The 13,767-nt window shown below is 57.3% G+C and overlaps 1 protein-coding gene across 1 annotated transcript in view; it reads left to right on the top strand.

The window, feature by feature from the left end:
* Positions 1–13,767, top strand: part of SPEG (striated muscle enriched protein kinase) — a 60,224-nt gene that overhangs the window by 22,604 nt on the left and 23,853 nt on the right. Inside the window, 7 exon segments of the mRNA XM_032278081.1 lie at positions 5,803–5,978; positions 6,217–6,305; positions 8,428–8,603; positions 11,148–11,408; positions 12,541–12,699; positions 12,815–13,004; positions 13,114–13,337. Of these exon segments, the coding sequence (XP_032133972.1) occupies positions 5,803–5,978; positions 6,217–6,305; positions 8,428–8,603; positions 11,148–11,408; positions 12,541–12,699; positions 12,815–13,004; positions 13,114–13,337 (1,275 nt within the window).

Genomic DNA, 13,767 nt, shown 5'->3' with positions numbered 1-13,767 from the left:
GGGAGGCCAAGGCAGGCAGATCACAAGGTCAGGAGTTTGAGACCAGCCTGACCATAATGAAACCCTGTCTCTACTAAAAATACAAAAATGAGCCGGGCATGGTGGCGCGCTCCTGTAATCCCAGCTACTCAGGAGGCTGAGCCAGCAGAATGGCTTGAACCTGGGAGGCAGAGGTTGCAGTGAGCCAAAATCATGCCATTGCACTCCAGCCTGGGTGACAGAATGAGACTCCATCTCAAAAACAAACAAACAAACAAACAAAATAATCACTCCTGGGGCTAGATCAAGCTGATCACGTGAAATGCTCTCTGACAGCGTGTGCATTTTGAACCAAACCTGAGACATTTTCAGTCCAAGAGGAAACATTCATGTCAGCGCCCTGTGGAAATGCCCACCTCCTGGCCAGACATGCCCTCCTTTTCCCTGACTTTTCCACAGTGGGGTTACCATAGCAGACATTTCAAGAAATGCCTGTGGAGGACCTGTTGAAATAGTGCATGCGGAGGGCCAGCTGGGAAGGGCCAAGCCGCAGATGAATGCTGGCTAACCTGCAGCATGTCAGTCCCTTCCTCAAGAATCGTAAGGAGACGGAAGCCGTTTATGGGCCAGGTGCGATGGCTCACACCTGTAATCCCAGCACTTTGGGAGGCCAAGGCGGGTAGATCACTTGAGGCCTGGAGTTCGAGACCAGCCTGACAAACAGGGTGAAACCCCGTCTCTTCTAAAAAGACAAAAATTAGCCAGGCATGGTGATGGGTGCCTGCAATCCCAGCTACTGAGATAGGAAGGCTGAGGCAGGAGAATCACTTGAACTTGGGAGGTGGAGGTTGCAGTGAGCCGAGATTGCACCACTGCTCTCCAGCCTGGACGACACAGTGAGACTGTCTCAAAACAAAAACAAAAATAAGCCAGGCGCAGTGCCTCATGCCTGTAATCATGGCACTTTGGGAGGCCGAGGAGGGTGGATCACGAGGTCAGGAGTTCGAGGCCATCCTGGCAACATGGTGAAACCCCGTCTCTACTAAAATACAAAAAATTAGCTGGGCATGGTGGCACATGCCTGTAATTCCACCCACTCAGGAGACCGAGGCAAGAGAAGCACTTGAACCCGGGAGGCGGAGGTTGCGGTGAGCCGAGATCGTGCCATTGCACTCCAGCCTGGGCAACAAGAGTGAAACTCCGTCTCAGTAAAACAAAAACAAACAAACAAAAATTGTGAGGAGTCCCCTTTGCCGTTGAAGTAAAGGCTGCACACCTTCAGGTGGCCTCTGCCATCTGCACCCATAGAGCAAAAGGAGCCAGAGGCTTGAGACGGGCCCTCAGGTGGCAGTGGGAGGCCTCTGCTCGAACACTGGGGTGCCCCACTCCTTACTCCTTGACCTGGTTTTATGGGCGGACGGTTGAGCTACGGTCCTCTGCACATGTGCCTTTTGCTTCAAACTTTTCTGTGTGCACTTTCTTCTGCCTGGAATACCTCTCCCTTTTCCATGCAAACCCCAATTCCAATACCGCCTCTTCCTGCAGTTCCCTCGCTCACCCGGGGCCAAAAGTCATCTCCCGCCTTCTGTACTCCCACACCCCTTATCTGTTGCTCTCTTGCCACCTTCTACTTCCTGCTTGCTCTTAAAGCTGCTTGTGTATCTGGCTTGTCTTCCGCACCACCCAGAAGGCGCCTGAGGACAGGACCATGTCTTCGCCACTCCTTAGCACTGGCAGCTGTGCCTGGGGGCCGTTTTGGACAGTTAGGGGCTGTGTGGACTGCGGGGCTGTGTGTGAGGTGGCAGTGGGTAGGCAGAGACCCCCATGACTTTTCAAGACCTTGAAGAACCTGGGTGAGACACAGTGGTGAGGCTAGGCATGATGCCCAGCCGCAAGGGTCAGAAGGCTCTGCTTGAAGGGAGCTTGGGAGAGAGACGGGGGAGCGGTAGTCCTCAGAGTGTGGCCCCCAGACCAGCAGCAGCATCGCTTGAAAATGTGTTAGAAATGCAGATTCTTTTTTTTTTTTTTTTTTTACAATAAGCCTTTTACACTCCTAAGAAATGCAGATTATTGGCCCCAGCGCCGACTTATTTAATCAGGAATTCCATGGGTGGAGCCCAGCATGCTATGGTCTAAGGAGCCTTCCAGGTGATTCTGATGCACAGAAAACTTTGAGAACCACTGCCATAGAGTTAGAGATCGTGCCCAAGATGGGAGGTCAGATCGTGCCGTGGGAAGCACACGGGCTGTGGAGTCAAACCTCCTAGGTTCAAAGCCTGGCCCTGAGGTTTAATGGCCTGGTGAAGTGGGGCTCAGTGAAACCACCTCTTAGGGCTATCCTCCTCCCAGAAAGTCAGCAGTGGTTCCTAAGCTTTCATGTGCACAGGCGTCACCTGGGGTGCTTTTTAAAAATGCAGTTTCCTGGGCTGGGCACGGTGGCTCACGCCTGTAATCCCAGCACTTTGGGAGGCTGAAGCAGGTGGATCACGAGATCAAGAGATCGAGATCATCCTGGCCAACATGTTGAACCTAAAAATACAAAAATGAGCCAGGTGTGGTGGTGGGTGCCTGTAATCCCAGCTACTTGGGAGGCTAAGGCAGGAGAATTGCTTGAACCCAGGAAGTGGAGGCTGCAGTGAGCCAAGGTCACGCTACTGCACTCTAGCCTAGTGACAGAGTGAGACTCCGTCTCAAAAAAAAAAAAAAGCAGTTTCCTGACATTTTAGAAAATCGAATTCGCAGGCTGGAGTAAGGTTGAGAAATCTATATTTTAAATAAGCCCGAGGTGGTCCTGATGTGAGCAGGTCAAGTATCATTCTGAGAAGCCCTGATGCAAAGGGCCATGTGTGACACCTTTTATGTACTAGATAGTCACAGTGGTGGCTGCAGCTCTGATGCGAGAACACATCAGGGGACATTGGAACAGTTGGGGCCGGCGGATATGCTGGTCTGAGGAGAGAGAGTTCCCTGTGTGCTTCCTAACGCCAGCATTTTCATCAAATGAGTCTGACCTGAGAGTGATGTTGAAAGGGCAGACACGAGCACTGGGAGCCAGCGTGAAGGGGCGGTACTTCCGCAGCGGGTTGTTCAGGGCCAGTGAGTGTATGTGCCTCTTAGGTTTGGGGGGGGCGGCTGCTCCCTCTTTCCTGGCTGGTGTAATTGTGCTTCCCACAGGGAGAGTTGGCCTTGTGGGTGGAGCAGGGCTGGAATGTCAGGGACTGGTTCCAAAGTTGGTTTTGGCAGTGGGGCCAGGGAAAACTAGGTGGCACCAGATTCTGGTGTGGAGTCTCAGGAGTCCTCCTCCATCAGCCTCCTTGATCACTCACTTTTGGAGGTATGGAGGGGCAGGGACTACTGCCTTGTCTGGAAGAGGCCTGGGCTGCTCTGACAGTGTCTCTTTCCAAGGCGGGGGTGCGGCGCACTCGGTGGCTGGGTGCCCTCCAGCATACTGTTCCCCTGGCCACCACCAGGCGCCTCTCTTCGAGCCTTGGCGATCGGGCCTTCAGCTTTGCTCTCCTCTCTGGGCCCCTGAGCCTCCTCAGCACGGTCCAGCCTGGAGGTGACCTGGAGCAGGACTCCAGGCTCCACGGAGGGATAGGATTGCCCGCCTGCAGGGCCACGCCTGTGATCTCAGCTTCAGCGGCCTTAAGCACCAAATACCATTCTGCCTTCCCTCCCCAACCCTACCTCAAGACAGCTAGCCTGAACTGTGTTGTGGGCCCCTCCTCTGCCCGGCCCCCAGCCCTCCTTCCTCACTGGCCATGCTAGGAAACACAGGTCATGGCTTAGGAATGTGACCCCGGGCAGGGGTGAGGTGATAGGAAGAGGGAGAAGGACACGTGACCCCTGCTCAACAGCCCCCCTCTCTCGCGCTCTGTGTCCAAGCCCCTTCCCCTGTGTGAAGTACCGCCCCTTCACACTGGTTCCCAGTCCCCCATGCTGACCTCATGCTTCCCCAACCCAGATGCAAATGGGTGCTCATGATAAGGGGCCATTTGGGGGAGGCAGCCCCTGCTATCCTCCCTAGCAGGGTTGATGAGTGACAGGCAAGTTGCCAACAGGTTCCCTGGCAGAATGGTAGGAGGCTGCATGTGGGCTAAGTGCCCTGGGGTGGCTCCTGGCCAGATCTTCCATGGCTGGGATGAGGGGCAGAGGCGAGATTCTGGGCCCCCTCAGGTTCTTCCCCCACCTCTGGGAAGGAGGGCAAAGGTCTTGACAGTCCTCTGATTTTCGGGGCCAAAGAAAACAGGTACGGCCTAGTTCTGTAGTATTTGAGGCTCCTTAGCACATTCTCAGGTCAGGGATCTTGGTGATTTAGTCAGAGCAAGGGACAACCCAGGGAACAGTTGCCACAGGCACCTCCTTTGGCAGACATGTCGGAACGAGTGGGTCAGGGCACACATCCCGCGTGGCACAGTGCAGTGCCACCCCTCCCTGTCTTGCTAGGGGACAGAGGCCCCACATCTTGAGTCAAGGTGCCTCAGAGGGGTCTTTGCTCTTGTCAGGTTCCGGAGCTGTAAGGAGAGAAAAGACAGATCCCGTGGGTGGCTTGGGAGTGAGCAGGGTGGCTAAATCCAGACAGCCACACTCCGCCCTCCCCTCTCCCCTCTCCTCCCCCTCCACGCCAGGGCCCAGGCTGCCTGTGGTCTCGGCAGGCACCACCTTCCCAGCCAGCTGCCTGCCTGCCTGCCTGCCATCCAACCTCCTCCTTCCCCTCCTCAGGCATCTTCCCCTCCCCCAGGGCCTTCTCCGTGCAGGGCCTAAGCTGGGTCAGCCGAGTGAGTGGGACTAGGCAGGCTGGACAGGCCCGGCTCCTGCTCCCTGGGGAGACACACTGGGGTGGGTAGTGGGCAGGCAGCAGGAGGGTCTGGTGCCAGGGCAGAGCGTTCAGGACAGGCGCAGGCTGGGGTCCGTGTGCAGAGCCTCAGGGTGAGTTGGGGTATAGCCCTGCCGGGGTCTTGGGGTTGGGGGGGACCTGGGGGGGGAGAAGCCAGGGGACTGTGGCAGTTTCATGTCTGTATTTGGCAGTCGGATAGGAGCCAGCTCAGCTAGACTGGGCCCCTGGCCAGTTGCAGGGGAGGGCGTCAGGGCCCTGGGGACACCCCTCCCCTAAGGCTGACTCTGGTGCCCCCCTCCTCCTCCCCAGGCCGAGCTGTACTTTTCTGTGCATGACTCCAGCTCTGCTTTCCTTTCCCTCGAGCATTTGGGGGTGCAGGCTGTAGGGCTGTGGCCAAACAGGTGCCCCTGGGGTTTCCGCAGCAGGAAGCTGAGAAGGGAAAGGGAAAGGGGGAGGGGCAGGCTAGACGGTGCCGCCTCATTGGCCCTGGACTGAGGTCAGGATGTGACTTGTCTGTGGTGTGTGTTCCTCTGCACCAGGCCCAGCTGGCCTAGAAATGGGCTTTCTAGCCATGCTGCTCCAGGGTTCCACAGACATGCATCCTCTGCTTTTGGAGCCCGCAGTTGGTGGTCTAGGCCCCTAGTCCATGTCAGGAATGTGGGTTCCTTGCTCCAGTGGAATTTTCTCGCCAGGCCCAGGAGCAGCCACTCTGCTGCACGAACCCCTTGCCCCAGGCCTTTCCCTATGGTGTCCCCTCGTGGGAGGATCGGCAGGGTCGTGTTGGCAGAGCCAGTGACAGAGAAGGTTCCAGGGGCTCAGGGAGAGAAAACAGCTGGGTGGCATCGCAGGAGCCTGGGGGTGAAGTCAGGGCAGGGCTGGCCTGTGGGGACCTGCCCCAACTCCTGGGCTCTGGGTGACATTCCAGCCAGCTCTCCCAGGCTCTCTGCTCATCTTCCTCCATGGCAGCTGTCTCTGTCTGTCTCCAGGTGGGTCTACATCCCCTTTTAGCAGCCCCATCACCTCCGACGAGGAGTACCTGAGCCCCCCAGAGGAGTTCCCAGAGCCTGGGGAGACCTGGCCCGGAACCCCCACCATGAAGCCCAGTCCCAGCCAGAACCGCCGTTCTTCCGACACTGGCTCCAAGGCACCCCCCACCTTCAAGGTCAGACCCCTGAGGCTGGGGCCCGGCCTCCTGTGTGCCCCCGTTCCTTTGGGTGCCCCTTGTTCTTGGGGCCATGCTCAGGCACCAGCAAGACCTGGAGCTTTGCTCCCATTCAACCCTTCTTACCCAGAGCCAGTCTAAGTCTGGCTGCGGAAGAGACCTCCATCCCAGATTCCACAGCCCCCAGGACCCAAGGCTCTGCCCTGTCTCCCTTGACACTTTGGGGTACCCTCTTCAGGTCTCACTTATGGACCAGTCAGTAAGAGAAGGCCAAGATGTCATCATGAGCATCCGCGTGCAGGGGGAGCCCAAGCCTGTGGTCTCCTGGTGAGTAGCCGCACTTCCCACCACCCATGGGCGACTCCATCAGGCTTTGGCTCTGGGAGATCTGGCTTTGGGTAGAAGGAACTGGAACCTTTGTGGGGTTCCCCATGATCTGCCTCTGGGCCCCATCTTAGGGATAGCAGTGTACTTCCCCTAGGACCCTGTCCCTTGCCCCGCGTTACAGGCTTATTTAGGGCTTCCCATTCTGGGGAGGGGTTTGGGTCTCATGTCTGTCCATTTGGGATAAATGTCCGGGCGCAGTGGCTTATGCCTGTAATCCCAGCACTTTGGTAGGCTGAGGCAAGTGGATCACTTGAGGCCAGGAGTTTAAGACCATCCTAGCCAACATGGCAAAACCCTGTTACTACTAAAAATACAAAAATTTAGCCAGATGTGGTGATACACGCCTGTAATCCCAGCTACTCGGGAGGTTGAAGCAAGAGGATCACTTGATCCTGGGAGGTGGAAGGTGCAGTGAGCTGAGATCTCACCACTGCACTCCAGCCTGGGTGGCAGTGAGACTGTCTCAGAAACAAAAACACCCCTCTCCCAAAACTGGCAAGGAGCAAGACATTTCAGAGGCCAAGGAAGGAGGATTGCTTGAGCCAGGGAGTTCAAGACCAGCCTGGGCAACATAGTGAGACTGTTTCTACAAAAAAAAATTTTTTTTAATTAGCTGGATGTGGTAGTACATGCCTGCAGACCCAGCTACTTGTGAGGCTGAGGAGGAGGATCGCTGGAGCCCAGAGTTTGAGGTTGCAGTGAGCTATAATCACGCTACTGCACTCCAGCCTGGGTGATACAGTGAGACCCTGTTGCTGAAAAAAACCACACAATAATTTGTTACTCAGCTGCCAGCAGCCCAGAGTTAAATGTGGGTCTCAGCAGCAGGGCCTTGCTCACCCCAGGTGCCTGGAACATGGATTACTCAGCTTGCTTATTTTTTATTGGTTTGAATTCTGTTTTTCATTTTTAATTGATTGCCTGGTCCCCACTATGATTTTCTTTTTTTGAGACGGAGTTTTGCTCTTGTTTCCCAGGCTCGAGTGCAGTGGCATGATTACTCTGCCTCCTAGGTTCAACCTCTGCCTAGATTGAACCTCTGCCTCCTAGGTTCAAGCGATTCTCCTGCCTCAGCCTTCTGAGTAGCCACCATACCTGGCTAATTGTGTATTTTTAGTAGAGACAGGTTCACCATGTTGGCCAGGCTGGTCTTAAACTCCTGGCCTCAGGTGATCCACCCGCCTTGGCCTCCCAAAGTGTTGGGATTACAGGCGTGAGCCACCATGCCCAGCTCCCACTATAATTTTTTTTAACATTGTAAGTTTTTTCGTATCCCTTTTGGGAAGTGGGATAGCTATCTATCTGTTATAAATATATAAAAAAAAAGACATGGAGAAGTTTAGGAATTATTAAGAGCTAGCCAGGCACGGTGGCTCACACCTGTAATCCCAGCACTTTGGGAGGCTGAGGTGGGCAGATCATGAGGTTAGGATTTCGAGTCTCAAAAAAAAAAAAATTATTACGAGCTAAATAGGGCCAAGCATGATGGCTCAATGCCTATAATCCCATCATTTTGGGAGGCCAAGAGAGGAGGATCATTTGAGCCCAAGAGTTCAAGACCAGTGTGGGCATGGTGAAACCCTGTATGTACAAAAAATACAAAAAATAGCCAGGCATGTTGGCATGTGCCTGTAGTCTCAGCTACCCAGGAGGCTGAGGTCAGGGGATCACTGGAGCCTGGGAAGGTAGAGGTTGCAGTCAGCTGCGATTGTGCCACTGCACTCCAGCCTGGGTGACAGAGCAAAACCTTGTTTTTAAAGAAAAGACAGAAAAGAAAAAAGAGCTAAATAGCATGGCTCTACCTCGAATGTGGCAGGGTTCTGAGAATGGAGAGCTCCAGGCAGTCAAAAGTGACCTGGAAGCTCCTGGAGGTGCATGGGATGGCAGAGTCAGGGTCAAAACCTAGCTCTGGAAACCAGGGATGCCCGCAGTCAGGGGACAGCTCTGGAGACTGGGCAAACTGCACAGGGAAGGAGAGGCCTGCGTAGCGCTGCAGCCCCAGGTCCTGCACACACAGATCAGGGCCCTGAGCCCTGGGACTGAGTTCTTGCCCCTCTGACAGGCTGAGAAACCGCCAGCCCGTGCGCCCAGACCAACGGCGCTTTGCGGAGGAGGCTGAGGGTGGGCTGTGCCGGCTGCGGATCCTGGCTGCGGAGCGTGGCGACGCTGGCTTCTACACTTGCAAAGCGGTCAATGAGTATGGCGCTCGGCAGTGTGAGGCCCGCTTGGAGGTCCGAGGTGAGTACCTTATTTCTCCACAAACACCCACCTGGCCCTGGCCCCTTCCTTCCGCCACTGTCCACTCTCACATGGCCTCAGTTACAGGATGCCACCACTGAAAGGGCCTTACGGGGGCCCCTAGTCCAGCTGCTTGTATTATTGTTGAGTGAACCAAGGCCCAGAGACAGGAAGTGACCTGCCCAAAGCTGCACAGCACATTGTTCCGTGCTCAGCTTACTACACAACCCTACCTTCCCTGTTCTTCTGTCACAGAGCCCTGACAGCAGCCAGAGACCCTGCACCCGCCACTGGCCAAGCTCTCTCTACACTCTTCTGAGCCTTTGTCTTGGTGCTCTGCCCAGGACCCTCCCTCATCCTCCTCCCCCTCTCCTCTCGCCCCCTTGCCCACACTCCCATCCCATTGTTGTGCAGAAGCTACTGTGAGGTAGCGGTGGGGAGAGTCTGGTGGCTGGACCCGTTCGGAGGGGCCCTTGGGGTGGGTGAGGCATGAAGCATCACAGGGACCCTGGGGTAACAGGGTGAGCACAGCTGTGACATGTGAAGATGCCTGGGCCCCCAGAGCCTGGGGCATAAGTGCAGGGGCCCTCTCAGGCAGCTGACATGACAGGCCCTGGCTAGGGGGCCCTCGAGGGCCTGTGGATTTTCCCCCCCGAGGGCCAACCGTTTATCTTGCCTTCCACTTCACCCTGGCCCTCAATGGCTCCTCGCGTACTCTCCTCGCTTCTCACGCAGCCCCCAGTCTCCCACCTCCCACCAAGGCTCAGCGCTAGGACCCTGACAGTCCCTCTGCTGGCCCCCTGCCTCAGTTCCCCTCCTCTACGCCTGACGTTCCTATGATTGCCACCTCCTTGGTCTCCAGATTCTTCAGCCCTTCTCCCCGGCCTGCTTCTTCTCCAGGGCCTGGCTCTGCCTCGCTTCTCTGTATTAACCCGTGTCTCGGTGCTTCTTCCTCTTGGTTATTCCTTCCGACACCCCCAGGCTTTGGGGTGCTCCTGAGCCCATGAATGCCTGGTTGCCTGGGGTCTCTGCCTGCCCAGGAACCCTGAGGACCCAGATTCTGGCTGGCTGCCAGCCCACCCAGCCCAGAGCTAACTTTTGGGGAGCCAAGAGTGGCTGTGCTGCCCTGGCAGTGTGAAAGGTGGCCCTCCATGCAGAAGGGCCCTAGCCAGGTCTGCGTGCGAGCGTGTGCATGTGTGCATGCGTGTGTGTGCATGCATGCGTGTGTGTTCGTACGCGTGTGTGTGCATGCGTGTGTGTTCGTGCGTGTGTGTGTGCGTGCATGAGTGTGTGTGTGTGCGTGTGTGTGTGCGTGCGTGCGTGTGCGTTCATGTGTGTGTGTGAGTGTGTGTGCGCGCGTGCGCGTGTGCTGCACTAACCTGCCGCTTGCTGACTGAGGTTTTTGTCTGTACACAGGCGAGTGAGCTCAGGGGGCCACCTGCGCTCCCCCCGCTACCCTCCGAGCCGCGCCCCTGTCTCAGGCACCTCTCGGACCTCGCTGTGTTTCACTGCCTCCTGCCCACAGACCCAGGCCCGCCGGCCCGGACCCGTCCCAGCCACCCCTCCCCACCCCATGTAGCCCTCAGGGGGATAGCCCATGGGCCCCTGTGGACCCTCCCTCCCCAAGTGGACACATGGCTGTGCAGGCCAGGAGGCCCACAGATGGACTGAGTGCTGGGAAGGGGCAGCTGTGCGGGGTATCAGCCCCCCAAGTCTCTCCCTGAAGGGGAGCACCGGGCGAGTGCATGTGCTACCGCTGCTACAGGCCTGTCTGTCTACCTGTTTGTCTGTCTGTGTGTCTGTGATAGTCAGGGAAGGATGCCTCTGAGCTGAGGTCGGGTCAGACACAGTGGAAGAGATTAGGGCTTGCCATGAAGGGGCCGGAGAAGCAGGGGCTGTTGACTAGGGCCTTAGCAAAAGGGGTTGGACACTGACCGTTCCAGAAATGGGTTTCAAATGGCACAACACTTTCTATTCCGCAAAAGACCAAAAGCCAGAGACCCCAGGATCTGTGCTGATGAACCGCCTGGCTGAGCCCTGGCCCTGGCAGGTTTAGGGCCCATTTGGGGACCCCTCCTTCCCTGTCAGGGCCCAGGGTACTCTGTCTGGGAATGAGGGCGTTAACCAGGCTTGGTGCCAGGGCAGGGGCAGGGGGCCGTTGTAGTGAGCGAGGAGAGATTTGGGAACACCTATTTCTTAGCTCAAATAAAGTCCAGTTTGTACCCAGCTGGTGTGTTGTGGTTTTTTTTTCTTCCCGCCGCCGTCTCTGCCACCACAAGGCCCTCTCGGTTTCCCCTCCCTCAGTTCCCTCTCGCCTCCATGAGTCACCTTCCCTGGCCCAGCTGGGATTGCCATCTCAAAGCCAGGTCTGGGCTCGCCTTGCGGTCCTGGCCACGTGGGTGGGCTTTCTCCATCTCTCCAGAGAACAAAATGCATCTCTCTCTCTGTGTCTGTCTGTCTCTCTGTGCGTGCGTATTATGTGTGTCTCCCTTGCCCTATGTGTCTCTGCTCTGTGCGTGGCCCCCGTGGCTGCTTTCCCCTCAGCACACCCTGAAAGCCGGTCACTGGCCGTGCTGGCCCCCCTGCAGGACGTGGACGTGGGGGCCGGGGAGATGGCGCTGTTTGAGTGCCTGGTGGCGGGGCCCACCGACGTGGAGGTGGACTGGCTGTGCCGTGGCCGCCTGCTGCAGCCTGCACTGCTCAAATGCAAGATGCATTTCGATGGCCGCAAATGCAAGCTGCTGCTTACCTCTGTGCATGAGGACGACAGTGGCGTCTACACCTGCAAGCTCAGCACGGCCAAAGGTAACTCCCCACTCAGGCCTTAGTGCTGCCGTGGGTGCCCAAGAGCTGGAGGGAGGTGACTGGAGGGGGCAGAGTAAGATGCCCAGGAAACAGAGCGCCAACCCCTAGGTGAAGTGTGGGGGATGGGAGCTAGTGCATCGCTCCGGCCTCAGTAAAATGCGTGCTTAGAGTAGTGAGTAGCACAAAGGAAGGGCTAAGACTGGGTTAACTGTTCCTAGGAGGGAGTGCATCTGCTGAGGTGGACGTGGGTTCCAACACCTGCCCGGCAAGTCACCAACCACATAACTTTGAACAAGTCACTTTATCTCTCTGAGCTTTTTAGCCTGCTCATCCGTGAAACAGGGATGGTGATCATGCCTCCTTCGTAGAGGGATTGGTAGGATGAATGAGATAATGGATGTAAAGAACGAAACCCAGTGCCTGTCAAAAGGGCCTTACCAGGAGGGGGTGGGGCACTGACCATTCCAGAAATGGTTTCAAATGGCACACCTGCCTAATAAATGCCAGCCATTGTTACCACTGATGATATCTCTGACCTGGGCCTGTCCTCATGAACAGCAGAGATGATGGCACCTGCCTTGCCACATTGTGGGTGATGAAGACCTAAGGGGAAGCTGGAGGGACTTTGGAAGCAGGAGGGTGCATCGGGTCAGCATAAGGGACCCTTATCTCCTCCAGAAGCTTCTTTGGGGATTGGTAGAGTGGGGTCAAGGGGCATCTGCTCTGAGTCGGGGGCAGGTGGCTAGGAGCGTGGGCATGACCCCGGCACAGAGGATAATTATGAGAAGGAGATGGAGGAGGGGTGGGTTTGGCTTCTAGGACCCTCTCAGAGCTGGACTATGCTTCATCCAGGGTGGGCAGGAGGGAGAGAGCTGGGAGCAGGCCCTGGGTGCCTATGGAGTCCCCAGTCCACCATGGCAGCCTGGGCCCATGCTTGGTGACCTCACCCTCTCAAGAAGGTGGAGATCCGTGCATCTGGATCTGTGCCCACTGCCTCTGCTGGGCACCCAGAACCTTTGCTGGGCTCTGCCCAGGCTCCAGCCTCCTGCTCAGCCTTAAGTCAGGAGTGGCAGGTGGGGATGCCTGGGCCTCCTTGGCCTTCCCTATCTCTGAGCTGCCCCCTACCCCCCAGATGAGCTGACCTGCAGTGCCCGGCTGACTGTGCGGCCCTCGCTGGCACCCCTGTTCACGCGGCTGCTGGAAGACGTGGAGGTGTTGGAGGGCCGAGCTGCCCGCTTCGACTGCAAGATCAGTGGCACCCCGCCCCCTGTTGTTACCTGGACTCATTTTGGTATGGCCTCTTTGCTGCAGGTGTTGAGGGCTCCCCGAGGGCCCAGGCAGGAATAGGGTGCATCCAGAGGGCCCTCACTGTGCCTGCTCCCCATTCCCACCCCTCCCTCCTGCAGGCCGCCCCATGGAGGAGAGTGAGAACTTGCGGCTGCAGCAGGATGGGGGTCTGCACTCGCTGCACATTGCCCATGTGGGCAGCGAGGACGAGGGACTCTATGCGGTCAGTGCGGTCAACACTCACGGCCAGGCTCACTGCTCAGCCCAGCTGTATGTGGAGGAGCCCCGGACACCCGCCTCAGGCCCTAGGTACCACCAGGGCCCCACCTGATGCTGGGGCTGCCTGTGAGGGGGCCAGCCTGGCCCTGGGGTGGGAGGCATGGCCCTGGGCCTCTGGACAGCCATGCGGTCCTTGCAGCTCAAAGCTGGAGAAGATGCCATCCATTCCCGAGGAGCCGGAGCAGGGTGAGCTGGAGCGGCTGTCCATTCCTGACTTCCTGCGGCCGCTGCAGGACCTGGAGGTGGGACTGGCCAAGGAGGCCATGCTGGAGTGCCAGGTGACTGGCCTGCCCTACCCCACCATCAGCTGGTTCCACAACGGCCACCGCATCCAGAGCAGCGATGACCGGCGCATGACGCAGTGTATGTGTCTGGGGAGGCCCCCGGGAGTGTCACCTGCAGCACCCTCTTGGCTCGCCATGCCTTGCCCCTCTCCCCAGCTTCCCTTCGGACCTTCCCCCTGCAGCCTGACCAGGGACAGGGCGCTGGGGGGAAGGGAACCTAGAGGGACTGTGAGGTCATTGCCTCCGCCACAGCCCGTACAGCACTCATCTGCTGAGTCACCCCTCCGTGCCCATTGGCACTTACTGGGCAGGCAGCACAGTCTGGAACTCACCCGCATCAGGCCCATGAGCAAGTTACAGAAGCCCTCCGTGCCTCGGTTTCTCCTCCGTAATTGGGTTGTTATGAGACTGAGTCAGTTAATACATGTAAGCCCCCAGAGCAGGGCCTGGCAAAAGGCAAACAGTCGGGAGGCGTGAACTCTCGTTGCTCTTGTTTTAGTGTTATCATC

Source organism: Sapajus apella, unplaced genomic scaffold (assembly GCF_009761245.1).
Source record: "Sapajus apella isolate SASKATOON/1434 unplaced genomic scaffold, GSC_monkey_1.0 scaffold10, whole genome shotgun sequence".
Lineage (NCBI taxonomy): Eukaryota > Metazoa > Chordata > Mammalia > Primates > Cebidae > Sapajus > Sapajus apella.
Note: the sequence above shows the minus strand (reverse complement) of the source record. Positions and strands in the feature narration are given on the sequence as shown.